Raw genomic sequence first — 14,239 nt, forward strand, 5'->3', positions numbered from 1 at the left:
TTCCTCTTCTGTTGTGTCAGTGTAGCATGTAAACATAAAGATACTTCCAGTTCTGAAGTGATGAGCTCCCTCAGTTTAACGCTGACATTTTCTCAGTGTGAATTGCACACAATTCTACCATTGTATTTGTTGCCGTAGGGAAAAAAAAAGTTATAGTGGAACAATTGCCTCCAAGGGTTTGGCAGCCAATTTTGCCATTCAGAACTTATTAATACATATCATATACTTTTTATTGTTTGTGGGTTTTTTTAGTTTTCTGATAATAACTTATACATTATATAATTATGTATAGTATACTTTTAAAAATCAGTTTTTTGGAGTTTTATCACAGCAAATTGATTATATTTACTTTTTAAAATATGTAGATATTCCATAATATTTTACTTGCTTCCACTAGGAGGCAACTGAAGATTGTCAAATCTGTGCTATTAGTATTAGTGTACATTTCAACACTGAATGTGTTGGGTTAGTTAGTGACCGAGATTGGGATCCTAGTGTTCTATCCATATCTGCTTCATGCTCACAGGGGGTTTTCACCCTTCCTTTTCAGAGTCAAGCTCACCCATTCCCTAAAAAGCTATGTTTAAAAGTCAGGTGATCATATGGAAAAATATGGAAATCATATCATTTTATGAAATGGAAGCACCTTGCAAGTGAGGAACCCTTTGGATCCTGGCCATTTGATATTAACAGCTTAAGCCTATGCATGTCTTCTCAGAAGTAAGCCCCACTGAGTTCATTCAGACTTACATCCAGGGAAGTGTGTATAGTAGTGGTTCTCAAACCTTTTAGCACTGGGACCTACTTTTTAGAATGGCAGTCTGTAGGGACCCCCTGGAAGTGATGTCATTAACCTGGAAGTGATGTCATGGCTGCAAGTGACATCATCAAGCAGGAAAATTTTTAACACTCCCATATGATAAAATCAATTTAAATTAAGTAAATAAGTAAATTCAAAGTTTACAATAAGTGTAAATTTAAAACTTTATTTAAAATAAAAAATTATCCTAACACTCCCAAGCAGTTGCTGATCTGTTTAAAAAAAACAAAACAACCAAACTCCCCAAACATCTCAAAGGCTGCAATCCTAGCCACACTTACCCAGGAGTAAACAATGACTAGCATTGTTTAAAGCATATACTGGACTTAGTGACCTGTTAAAAGTACATATCTATAACATTTCCCCATATGCAGTCACATACCATGGTAGCATCATGTCTAATATACGTATTAAAGGTAAAATACATGTTAAAATGAATGGGGACCCACCTAAAATTGGCTCATCTAGTGGATCCCAACCCCCTCTCAGGAAGTGTTCAGAGCTGTCAAAGAATGGCTGACATTGCTAATAAAGGGTCCAGTTCTATCCAATTTTCCAGCACCAGTGAAGCTGCAATGCAACCCAAAGGTAAAGGAACACATGTTCCCATACCTTGAGGAGGCCTCAGTGATTGCCCCTGCACCACAGGATGCAGCACACACCCTATTGCACCAGCACTGGAAAATTGGATAGGATTGGGCCCAAAATCTTCAGTGCTGCATGGATGGTTCCCATTGTGATTGTGCTCTTTCTGTAATTTTGTACTGAAGTTTAGAAAAATAGGAAAAAGAGCTTTGTTCTAAAGAAAATTATTACTATCCTGTGTTAAGGGGCTAACAGTTGTTCACTTTTTTATATTCCTTGTTTCAGTATGAATATAAGAAATTGTTTGAGAAAAATAAAGGGATGTATCATTTTGCACTTGATACAGCTGAACAGCTGCACCACAAAGAAAATGCAGTGCGCCAAAGTCAGGTACGCATTATCCAGTAACTCTGTGCACTTAGGAGGTGTACACCATGTGGCATGTGCAGTTCTGTAGGTACTCAAATAGTTTGCATTCATGGTAGAGAATTCCTGTACACCTGTTAATCATTCCCTTCACAGCAGAGAATGAGAAGTGCTTCAGAATGTGGAACTCTTGTTATCTGAATATGTATGAATAAATGCACTATTAGATGGATGACTACTTGTATTTTATTAGGTTAAGTACAAAGAGAAGTACGAAAAATCAAAAGGCAAGTCTATGCTGGAATTTGCAGATACACCAACATACCAAGTTTCGAAGGAAGCTCAGAGGTTTCAAAGTGAGGTTGGTGGAGTGCTTTTGGAAATTACTGTAGTGTAAACACCCAAGCATTGTGCTACTCTAGCATCTGTGGTGGCGGCCATGGACAGTTCTATCCCTGCTGAAGAAGAATTAGAATTGTTGGCCAGGATCCAAAACCTACAGTAGGATTTTGTGTTCATTGTTGACTTGTTTTTATTGAACCGGAGACCAAAATGACCTATTGCAAATGGCTTTTCAAGTTCCCTTACTTTCAGAAGTCTTTTGCCATGTGGCATGTTGTGGGAGGTGTGGCTCCTCTTCAAGAAACACATACTCAAAGCACCCCTTGGGTATATGGAAAAAGTACATTAAATCTTCTCTTCTGTTTGGCGATATAATGGAATTTTTAGATTCATGCTTCAGTTAATTCCCCCAGATACTTGCATTATATATTGTATTTGTGCTTCACATTGCTCTAGGAAAATCTTTTAGCACTCAGTGTGACATATGCTGAATGAAGTTGCATACTTTTTATAAACAGCAATTGTTTTGTTTCACTTTACAGAAAATGTATCGAAGCGATTTTGAAGATAAACTCAAAGGAAAGGCATCATTAGATTTAGATAAGACACCAGGATTCTTGCATGTGAAACATGTTACCAACCTGCTGAAAGAGGTGAAATCTATAAAGCTAAAAAATAGAACGATCTATAGTTACTCTTATGTCTGTATGCAAACTGGTCTGCATTGGGATATGCCTGTACTGCCCCCTCCTTGTTAGCCTTCTGGCAAGGGCTGAAGACTCCTTTTCCACACGGCCTTCCCTTCTTAGTTAGTTGATTTTGTGTTCTGTGGTTGTATTCCATATTCTGTTTTAATTTTTTAATTACCTATTATTCTATGATTATCAGACTTCATATTTCATTCCATTTTTGCAGTTTATGTTTTTTCCCTATTTTGTACATCACTGAAGGCTTCATTTCTTTGTAGGGAAAGGTAGGATATGTCATTCAAATTAAAAAAAAATATATGGTTAGTGGCAGGGAGCTATGAAATGGAATGGGACCACGGCAGAGGGGTTGGGGGGGGCTATAGGACTCTGTTGCTACCACAGTTCTGCTCCCAATTGTATCCCCTTCCCCAACTTGCTATTTTAAATAGGAAAAAGCTTCCACTGGAAGCCTTTAAATATTTAAAACAAAGTATATAGTCTTTGTTGATCAGGAATTGAACCATAAGTGAAGTCATAAAGCCCACCTTAACTTCCTGTCATTTTTTTCGTTTCATTTTATGGCCTTTCTACTTCCCCCTTTTTTAAAGTTTTTAAACCAAACCAGTCCACATAATGCATTTCCCTGGCCCACAGGTGTAAATATTTGGTCCCTATTGCGTATATGCAGAAATGGCTTAAGCTTCATACTTTGGTGTGAAATATAGATTGAACTTTATAAGCTTGAGGGATAAATGCATCTTTGCAACCAACATTTAATAAATTTCTTCTTTCATGCATGGAGTGACAAAATGAAGTAACTCTTGTTTACCTTTTATTTATTTATTTATTTATTAGATTTGTATTCCACCATTCTCCCCGAAGGGCACCTAAGGCAGCTAACAATTAAGTTAAAATACAAGGAAACAGATAAACATTAAAAATACAAAGCACTTAAAAACAATTAAAAGAAGATAAAATACATAGCAGCAGATTAAAAGCACGCAGTAAAAGACAATTTATAAATTTATAAACCTTTTCTGTAGCGTTAGTGTGATATCCTTCTACGTTCTCATTTCAATCAGAAACACTCATGCTCTACAACTTTGCTTTGTGGATAAGTGTATTGTTTTCAGTGTGGCTTTTGCCAATAATGGTAGCATTACTTGAATGTGAGTGACAGGATCATTTACTTGTCTATAATCTGCAAAACTAGTCTTCCATAGCAGAGGCTCTTTATAATACTGTTTCTGTTTAACAAACAGTAGTGCTAGCATGTGAATGGTAGAATGTTTTTTCCAGGAGTAAGGTAACAATTGCTTTACAATCTTTTCATTCTGGTTGCATCATCCTTTTGATTTCACAATTCTATTTTAACTATGGTAAACGTGCACCATCTAATTCATATTTTATAGAGGTTTTCAAAGTATTCCTTGAAATATTTAATAAGAAGTTTTTCTTTTCAAGACCTTGCTCACGATTTAAAGCACAGAAATATCTCTCTCTCTCTCTCTTTTAAACCTTCAGAAAGAGTATAGAAAAGATTTGGAAGAAGGGATGAAAGGAAAAGGACTGACAGTGTCTGAAGATACGCCAGATTTGATTAGAGTGAAAAATGCAGCTCAGATACTAAATGAGGTAGGTTATGTTGGTAAAGGTTATTAATGTCATGGAAAGTGCACTTTTCACAAAAGCAGCCAATGAAATGTATTCTTAGTTTTTACCATCACTGAAAAAGTGCCTGCTTTGAAACAGTTTCTACGTGTATTTTTTTCTTTTTTGCCTTATCAGAAGGAATACAGAAAAGATCTGGAAAATGAAATAAAGGGAAAAGGAGTTAAGCTCATTTCAGAAATTCCTGACATTCAAAGAGCAAAGAGAGTGTCTGAAATTCTTAGTGAGGTCAGTTAAGAAAACATTTTTTAAAACTTGTTTGATACCTTTTTATGGCTTGGCCATTAGCAAAAGTGTTAATTAGTATACCAACAGGGGAAGAAAAAAAGACCTGAAAACTACTGAAGCTTTCTGAAACAACTATTTTGCTGTCTGCATCATAGCAGTGGTTTTCTTTGTTTCAAAATATTGTATGCACTATATCTATTGATGTATGTCTTGTTTTTTGAAAGGAAGTAGAATGTCTCAAGTGAAAATACATAGAAGGAATAGAATGCCTGGGCATTTGTCTTTGGATACAAAAGGAATGGCTAAACACATTTATTTCGGTAGACTTAATCCTTGTGGACATTCCTCCCACCTCCTGTAAACATAAAACTACTTGAGAATGGAATTTTCACCACTGATAGAAGTAAATATAAGCTAACCTGAGAGGTTAAGTTTAAAACACTTTAGCACATTTCCCTGTTTTAAATATATGTATTTAATATATATGTATTTTTTAACCAGAATACATTATCTTTAGTGTCTGCTGAGGACAAAAATGTTCATTTTGCATTATTTATAGTTTATATTGCTAGATGATTCCCAAGTCCTGCAAAAGTTGGCTGTAGCTTAGCCCAGGCTACTTAAATTAGTCAAGAATTCATTCCTTGCCTCCTGGAAAAATCTCATTGGATTTTAAAATAGGCACGAATCTTTTTTTTTTTTTTTTAAGTTGACCATGCATTTAATAGGCTAGATCCCAAAGCACTGCTGAACATTTACAACACTTTGTAGGTTTGTAAGAATTATGCTTTAGAGAGTAGCCACTTGAGTTTGCCTAAATTGGTCATCGAAGGCATAGTCATGAATGTGATAGACATGCACAGATGCACACCATATAATACTCATTCCTCAAAAGCTATATACTAAGGTAAGTTATTCAAATGCATACATACTCTCATCAGTATATATTTTTCCTTGTACTCACAGAAAGAATATAAAAAAGATCTGGAGACTGAAATTAAAGGAAAAGGAATGCAGGTTGGCACAGATATACCCGAAATACAGCGAGCCAAGAGAGCTTCAGAAATTGCGAGCCAGGTTTGATCCCTCCCCGAATGAAGATACTAGACCAATCAAATGGCTCTATCTGTCCTCCTCTCCCACTGTTAGAACTAGTTGTCTGGCAGCAGAAAGCACAACCTGTTCTGATGGTGGGGTGTGCTTTCCAGCTGTTGTAAATGGGAGGCTGCAGAGGTGTTGCATGTGGCGGAAGACGGGGAAGCTGTGGGAGGGAGTGGATCCAGTGGCACATGCCAGATTCTGTCCCCTCAGTTAACAACATACCTACTGCCTTTCAGCCCAATCCTATGCATGTCTACTCAGAAGTAAGTCCCATTAGAGTCAATGGGGCTTACTCCCAGGAAAGTGTGGATAGGATTGGGCTGTTTCTCTCCTCAGACTTATGCCAGCTAAAGAGCTCATGCAGGTCATGCAGGAGACCCATTTCCAGTTGAGGGGACTATGGGGAGGTAAGAGACAATATTGTCCCATACCCCTCCCAAGCCTTCTGTTCTGACCCCCCCCCCGCCCCACAGGAGGAAGCACTAGCCTCCTTGGTGCTGCTGCATTGTCAGGGTGGAGGAAAGGATTGGGCTGAAATGCTGTTAAGTGTATGGATCACAACCTTATTAACATACATGTCTGATCTGCAGTGCCCTTAACTATATTTTAAGTACCAACATTCCATTTTCTTAATGCAGATTGGTACCTAGCTTATAGATATCTACAGCTATCCACTATGTTAAGGCAATCTGACCTTGACGCTAGGCATCAGATTACTAAAATAATTAGTATTTTAGTTATCACCAATAAGATGTACTGAAGGAAAATATCTGGTGTCTTCTCGCTCATTATTTCCATTAGAACATTTTCAGCCGAATCATCCAGCTTTCTGGCACTGACACAGCTGCATTGCAGCACTGAGGTAAGGCAAGAAACATTCCCTTACCTTGAAGAGGCCTCCATGACTGCCCTCTCCCCACTGCATGGCTGCATCAGCCCTAGAAAGTTGGATAGGATCTGGCCCTTTTTCTCCTCCAAGGCCTCCAGCCTGGTCCTAAAATTCTGGCTCATGCATCTAAAGACAGGGGCTGACCTGTGGGCCTTATGTTTGAAACCCCTGATTTACACAAACTGAACTAGTTCTTCTCAGTGGATACCTGAAACAGGGTTATGACCGCTCTTAAAAGGGGGCACAACACCCACACACCCACAATTTTCTTTCTTAGACAAACACACACAAACACCCCCCCCCCTTTTCTTTCTTTGACAAGAAAGTATTGTGTCCAGTTCTGGTCGCCGCATCTCAAAAAAGACATAGTGGAAATGGAAAAGGTGCAAAAGAGAGCGACTAAGATGATTACGGGGCTGGGGCACCTTCCTTACGAGGAAAGGCTACAGCGTTTGGGCCTCTTCAGCCTAGAAAAGAGACGTCTGAGGGGGGACATGATTGAGACATACAAAATTATGCAGGGGGTGGACAGAGTGGATAGGGAGATGCTCTTTACACTTTCACATAACACCAGAACCAGGGGACATCCACTAAAATTGAGTGTTGGGAGAGTTAGGGCAGACAAAAGAAAATATTTCTTTACTCAGCGTGTGGTTGGTCTGTGGAACTCCTTGCCACAGGATGTGGTGACGGCATCTGGCCTGGACGCCTTTAAAAGGGGATTGGACATGTTTCTGGAGGAAAAATCCATTACGGGGTACAAGCCATGATGTGTATGCGCAACCTCCTGATTTTAGAAATGGGCTAGGTCAGAAGGCCAGATGCAAGGGAGGGCACCAGGATGAGGTCTCTTGTTTTCTGGTGTGCTCCCTGGGGCATTTGGTGGGCCGCTGTGAGATACAGGAAGCTGGACTAGATGGGCCTATGGCCTGATCCAGTGGGGCTGTTCTTATTTTCTTATGTTCTTAAAGAAATTCTTTCTTGTCAAAGAAAGTAAAGGGGGGTGTGTGTGTTTGTGCCCACTTTCAAGAGCAATCATAACCCTGTTTCAGGTATCCACTGAGAAAAAACAGCTAGTTATTTATTATTATTATTATTATTATTATTATTATTATTATTATTATTATTATTATTAACAGTATTTATATACCGCTTTTCAACTAAATGTTCACAAAGCGGTTTACAGAGAAAAATCAAATAACTAAATGGCTCCCTGTCCCAAAAGGGCTCACAATCTAAAAAGATGCCAAGGAATACCAGCAGACAGCCACTAGAACAGACAGTGCTGAGGTGAGGTGGGCCAGTTACTCTCCCCCTGCTAAAAAAAGGAGCACCCAACTTGAAAAAGTGCCTCTTACCCAATTAGCAGGGGTTAGTTCAGTTTTTCTAGATCAGGGTGTCAAACATAAGGCCCATGGGTCAAATGTGGCCCCTGTCTTTAGAGGCATGAGCCAGAATTTTAGGATCCTGCTCTCTCATATCTTTCTCTTCTGTCATTTGTAGCTAATTAGTTTCTATGTGAGGACAAAGTGCTTATTTCTGGCCATCATCTGTGTAATGATGTTGCTTTTTGCTTAATGATGTCATTTCAGGCACTCAGCAGGCACAATGATTGCTAACTTTGGCCCTCTGTAAGAAGCAAGTTTGACATCCCTGGTCTAAATAGTGAATTTGTCCTTAGATGCATGGTCTTGAATGTGTGGAGTACATACTCTTTAAAAACCAACTCCAAAGGTCATTTATTTGATTTTAAAAAAACATTCAAATAAATATTTAATTGTAACAATAGCATTTTTCTTGTATTCACAGAAAGAGTATAAAAAAGACCTTGAGACTGAAATTAAAGGGAAAGGAATGCAGGTTGGCATGGATACACCTGACATACAGCGAGCCAAGAGAGCATCTGAAATTGCCAGCCAGGTTTGTTGAGAGTAGGATTGAAAGCCACAGAACTGTATGCTTAGTGGCCTGAAATAATGTATTATTGTGACAACATATGAATTATGCACTCTGTTTTGCAAGACTGAAACATTTTGGTTTGGATAAGGTTGCATATTTCAGCTTTTGTTGTGTATAATACTAGTAATTTATCATTCTGTCTTATGATGGATCACAGTATAGTATGATGGAATTTGAAGAGCTATAGAGGCCTTGGTTATCAGGTTAGGTGTTTGATTTGATCCTCAATGCTCAATTGGATTTATGGGCTTGGTGGGAAGTGGTCACTGAGAGGTGACTTTTTTTTTTTTTCCCAACACAGAGGTACCCAAACATAGTCATCATTGCCTCCAGATCACCTTTGTGGGTGTATGAAGGATGCTAACTTGTGTTTCTTACTCCCGACTTTCAGCCTACATATGAAGCTACTGGCTGAGCCTGTGGGGAATGAGGAGTCATCAACATGCTGGTGGTTCCAAGATCTATCTTGCTGATAAAAACTTGTGTTAAATGTTGAAGCCTTGTGCCCAGGTCCAGCTAAAAGTTAGTGTTAAAAGTGATGCACCTAGCTCAGCGGTTCCCAAACTGTGGTTCCCAAACCCACCATTAGTGTCATGACCCAATTTTTGTTGGATCATGAAACTGACAGAAGATTAGGCTATGTGCCTCAAGGGCTAAACAAGCTGCTATTTGAGGGACCCAATCACCATTATGACCACATCCCTTGGCATTTCCGGCAGCAGTCTCTAGACCCTTTAAAAAGTTGGAAACTACTGAACTAGCTTATTTTGTTGGGGAGGGGGTTCATGACTAGCTAAAAGGGTCTTGGCATTTCCTCCAAACACAAGTGTGCTGTGTTGAAGCTGAAATATGACAGAAAAAGCAGAGGAGAAACTGGCTATGACTAGTATGCTTCTTACAGGGCCTTAAGCTATGTTTCTTAAGGGAAATAGGATCACCTAATCCAGTCTTGGCTACCTGATGCATTTTGAGCAAGCTCTTGTTCAAAGGTGAAGTAAAACATAAAATGTAAAACAAATTACATTTCCCCTGAGTTTCATTAAAGTTTTCTTAAAAATACAATTTATGTTTTGCACTTTGATGGTAAGGCCACACCTGAAGTATTGTGTCCAGTTCTGGTCACCACATCTCAAAAAGGACATAGTAGAAATGGAAAAGGTGCAGAAGAGAGCGACTAAAATGATTACTGGGCTGGGGCACCTTCCTTATGAGGAAAGACCACAGTGTTTAGGCGCCTGAGGGGGGACATGATTGAGACATACAAAATTGTGCAGGAGATGGACAGAGTGGATAGAGAGATGCTCTTTACCCTCTCACACAACACCAGAACAAGGGACATCCACTAAAACTGAGTGTTGGGAGAGTTAGGGCAGACAAAAGAAAATATTTCTTTACTCAGCATGTAGGTTGTCTGTAGAACTCCTTGCCACAGCATGTGGTGATGGCATCTGGCCTAGAGGCCTTTAAAAGGGGATTGGACAAGGAAAAATCCATTACGAGTTACAAGACATGATGTGTATGTGCAACCTTCGAATTTTAGAAATGGGCTATGTCAGATGCAAGCCCACCAGCATGCTGGTCTCTTGTTTTCTGGTATGCTCCCTGGGGCATTTGGTGGGCCACTGTGAGATACAGGAAGCTGGACTAGATGGGCCTATGGCCTGATCCAGCGGGGCTGTTCTTATGTTCTTGTGTTCACTTTGGGTTTCTCCCTCTTTTTACTTTTTGCTCTGATCATGTAAGAGTGCTAGTGTTCTCTCTTTTTAAAAATTTAATTGAATCTCAGCTCTGAACTTTTCCAGGCAGTCCTAAGCTCCCATATTCCCAGGGATTGCCACAACAGGTGCAGCTTTTCACACCAGTCTTCTTCCAAGGCCTTGGTGAAGCAGAGTGTGTGTGTGGGGGTAGGGGGGTGGGGGGGCTCATGCTCTCTCTGCCTCCTTTTGGGCAAGTGGGGTATGTCTGTTAAGAACATATCTCCAGAGAGGTGTTATTGGACCAGTCATCATGGATTCATCACATCCTACACTTCTTGCAAGCTGGGTTGAAGAAAAGGTTAAGCACTAATACTCTCAAGTGGTAGATAGCAACACTCAGCAGCATCTTGGGGTGTCAAAGGGGGCTCCTTGTTGGCTCTCACACACATTAAGTATTTCCTTCAAGCATTAGCTCTGTTAAATCGCCCACCATAGATTTCCCAATTGGAGCGTCAATTGGATGCTGTCCATTTTCATGGGGCTTCCCTTTGATCCCATGGCAAGGGTTCTCTTGTGAAAGTTGATCTATAAGAGTATTTCTCAGTCAGTGAGAAGACCCTCAGAGCTAGGAATGTTGTTACCGGAAACACCCAGTGAAACTGATTTCCCCATTGGGGGGGGGGGGGAGCTCTTGCAGACATTGGGTCAGCCTTCCCCTGGGGCTTGTAAGAAAGTTCTCAGACTACAGCCAAGGGAGGCTGGAGGAGGTTCAGTAGGAGTGCCATATAGACTGTCTTGCAGCCCTACAGTTTGCTGCACAAAGGTAAGGGAGTCTTTTTTTGCTTTTTTCTTGTTTAAACATTTTAAAGGGATGGGTTTTTTGTGATTTAACGTGAATGATCATGACCATCCACGTTAAGTCAAATGCACAGGTCAAAAATCAGCATATAACAGCGTATAAATAGCGTAATGACTATTTACACCCTTTCATCTTTTTGAGGAAGATGCTACCCACATTGCTGATGTAATTATCTTCTCAGACAACTTTTTACATGTGGTGTAAATAGTTCGTAACATCTGCATTCCATATATATTGTAGAACTGCTATCAGTATAGTTCTATAAATAGTAAACTGGGGTAGGAAAGATTAAATAATTTTTGTCTGTCTGTTGTTTAGCTCTCTGTGTTTGCCCAATAGATTTCTTTGTGGTTTTTATAACCCCTAGGCTGGTAAAACCTCCAATTTTATAATCGAAGCTTTGGAGAAGGTTGAGAAGGTCTCATGTTGCTTGGTACTAATAACTTTTCTTCCTCTCTTTCCAAAGAGTGTTCTCTAAAGAGATTTTGATTGGTGATCAAAGGGTATGGTGGCAATGAAGTATGTTTGTTAGTTTCTCTGTGGAATGCAGAGAAGGAGGTTTTCATTCCTGTTTGCATTAAAAGTCATGGTCCATGGTAAGCCTTTATAAGCATGAGATGTTTACACTTCCACCAGTGAGTAGATCTCGTGGTAGATACATCAAACTCATTCTAGATTGCAGCCCTTATCTGTAACGTTCAGTCATATGAATTTACTTCATTAATCTAGTATTTGTTTCAGGGCTGTGAAAATAAGGGTAGCCTGAAATAAAATGCTACAGAGGTTGTTTTTAAAAAAATCATATTTGATAAAGGGTCTTAAAAAAGAATTGGCACATCAGATATATCTGGATATTTCCTATGGAGTCTATGTTTTGAGTATATAAAAGGACATTTTGAGCTTCAATGGTGCTTTTTTAATAAAAGCACACAGATTAAAGCAGGATCTGTATAAAGCTTTAGCTGCTGTAGATCTGAGTGTTGCCTGTTCTCTCCTTCACAGAAAGAATACAAGAAACATCTAGAAATGGAAATTAAAGGAAAAGGGATGCAGGTGGGCATGGATACCCCTGATATACAACGAGCCAAAAAAGCTTATGAAATTGCAAGCCAGGTTAGTGTGGAATGCTGTACTTCAGTGACATTTACGATAAAATACAATGGGCCTTTAAAAATGTGTTTTGACAAAATCCCTTTGAAAGCAGAAAGTATAGAAAATAATAAAACTGAATCCTACAGAGGCACAGCCAGGTATCAGAAATCTAGTTTGTGTTGCAAGCAAAGCTTTGAAAGCAGCACACATGAATTATTCCAGCTGTATGGATATGAAAGACTAAAGATATTGTATGTCTAAGAATTCATTAATGTTCCATTTTTGCAGAAAGAATATATGAAGGACCTGGAGACTGAAATCAAAGGAAAGGGAATGCAAGTCGGCACAGACATCCCAGAGATACAACGAGCAAAGAAAGCATCTGAGATAGCCAGCCAAGTGGGTGGGGAATGAAGAGTAATTTAGTGCTGTTCTGTAGTTTGGTGGTGTGCTGTACGCAGTGTTGTTCATTTGGGCCTGATTTGGATCACATTATTGTTTTGTTTTTCAAGTAGTAAATATACAACTTGCACCAAGGCAGTTTTTTTTAATGTGTAGATGCTAGGTTTGAAATTAAACAGAATACACTTTAATTCCCTTTTCTACTAAGGCACAGGTTTAGTACAGTCTGGCAGTTTTAAGGAGTTTTCATGAAACAGTAAGTTGGACTGAGGACAATTTGAATAGCTGATACAGTGGTATGTTAAAAGAAATTCTGAACTGTATACCTCCTGTATGCATATACTTTTTTTTTTGCAGAAAAAGTACAAAGATGAAGCAGAGAAGATGCTGTGTACGTATTCTACGGTGGCCGATACTCCTGAAATTGAGAGGATTAAAAATACTCAGAGAAATATTAGTGCTGTAAGTAGTGCTCAGATTTCAGATGAACCTTTTTAGAAATGTTTCTTATTGAATATATCGCAGATGGGGCAGAAACCCTGAGATCTGCCTTGGAGTCCTTGCTTTGTATCCTGGTGTGTTGATATATTATGTGCAGTGTTTTCTGCTGAGGACACAATTATTGTTTCAGCACTGATAGCTTGAAGCACTGCAAAAATTGGCTTATCCAGAGGATGTGATGAAGCAGAATAATTAATGTGTGCACTGTATGTAATTATAACTTTACAGTAGTGTCTCTGTAAAAACTATCATCCACGCACAGCCTTGACACAAAGAATATTTTTATTTATTTGTTTTTCACATTTTTATACCACCCTTCCTCCAAAGAGCTCAGGACGGTGTACACAGCTGCTCCCCTCCTTTTGTCCTCACAACAATCCTGTGAGGTAGATAAGGCTGAGAGAAAGTGACTGGCCCAAGTCACCCAGGAAGCTTCACGGCTTGAGGGGATTTGGCTTGAGGGATTTTAACCTAGATCTTCCAGGTCTAAATCCACCTCCCAAACCACTACACCATAATATAAGAATAGCATCTTTCCCTTTTTATTGTTTAAGCACTGTGAAGTTAGGGAATTATCAGACAGAGATGTATAGGTCCCAGTGAGCATTACTAGAGATCCTGGCTCCTGTGCCACCTGGGGCCGAAGTCCACAGAATGCTGCCCACTGAGGAGAATGCAGCCCCCCATCACCTTGTCTGAGGGCTGGAGGAGGCCTTAAAATATCACTTCCGCTTTTTGTCCAAAACATAAGAAGCAACTGTTACCCTACACATGCCTGATCTCGTCAGCTAAGCAAGGTCAGGCCTGGTTAGTACTTGGATGGGAGACCGCCTCGGAATACCGGGTGCTGTAGGCTTATACCACAGTCTTTCGAGACTGAAGGTTGCCAACCAGAGGTTTAAAGGCCCTCCAGAGGCCTCCAGACGGAGACAAGAAAGGTGGCGGGAGGTGGTGGTGAGGAAGCCACTGCCCCCACAGGCATGGCACCCAAAGCATATGACCCCCTCTAGGTATGCCAATGATGACATCATGTTCTAC

At 39.8% G+C, this 14,239-nt stretch overlaps 1 protein-coding gene across 2 annotated transcripts in view; it reads left to right on the forward strand.

Moving 5' to 3' along the window:
- Window positions 1-14,239, forward strand: part of LOC136650972 (nebulette-like) — a 66,890-nt gene that overhangs the window by 25,203 nt on the left and 27,448 nt on the right. For both annotated transcript variants that reach the window (XM_066626959.1, XM_066626960.1), the window contains 10 exons: window positions 1,691-1,795; window positions 2,025-2,132; window positions 2,656-2,766; window positions 4,327-4,437; window positions 4,591-4,701; window positions 5,668-5,778; window positions 8,501-8,611; window positions 12,209-12,319; window positions 12,587-12,697; window positions 13,058-13,162. In XM_066626959.1, coding sequence (XP_066483056.1) covers window positions 1,691-1,795; window positions 2,025-2,132; window positions 2,656-2,766; window positions 4,327-4,437; window positions 4,591-4,701; window positions 5,668-5,778; window positions 8,501-8,611; window positions 12,209-12,319; window positions 12,587-12,697; window positions 13,058-13,162 — 1,095 coding nt within the window. The remainder of the gene's footprint in view (window positions 1-1,690; window positions 1,796-2,024; window positions 2,133-2,655; window positions 2,767-4,326; window positions 4,438-4,590; window positions 4,702-5,667; window positions 5,779-8,500; window positions 8,612-12,208; window positions 12,320-12,586; window positions 12,698-13,057; window positions 13,163-14,239) is intronic.

The sequence above is a fragment of the Tiliqua scincoides genome, chromosome 5, assembly GCF_035046505.1.
Source record: "Tiliqua scincoides isolate rTilSci1 chromosome 5, rTilSci1.hap2, whole genome shotgun sequence".
In the NCBI taxonomy this organism is placed as follows: domain Eukaryota; kingdom Metazoa; phylum Chordata; class Lepidosauria; order Squamata; family Scincidae; genus Tiliqua; species Tiliqua scincoides.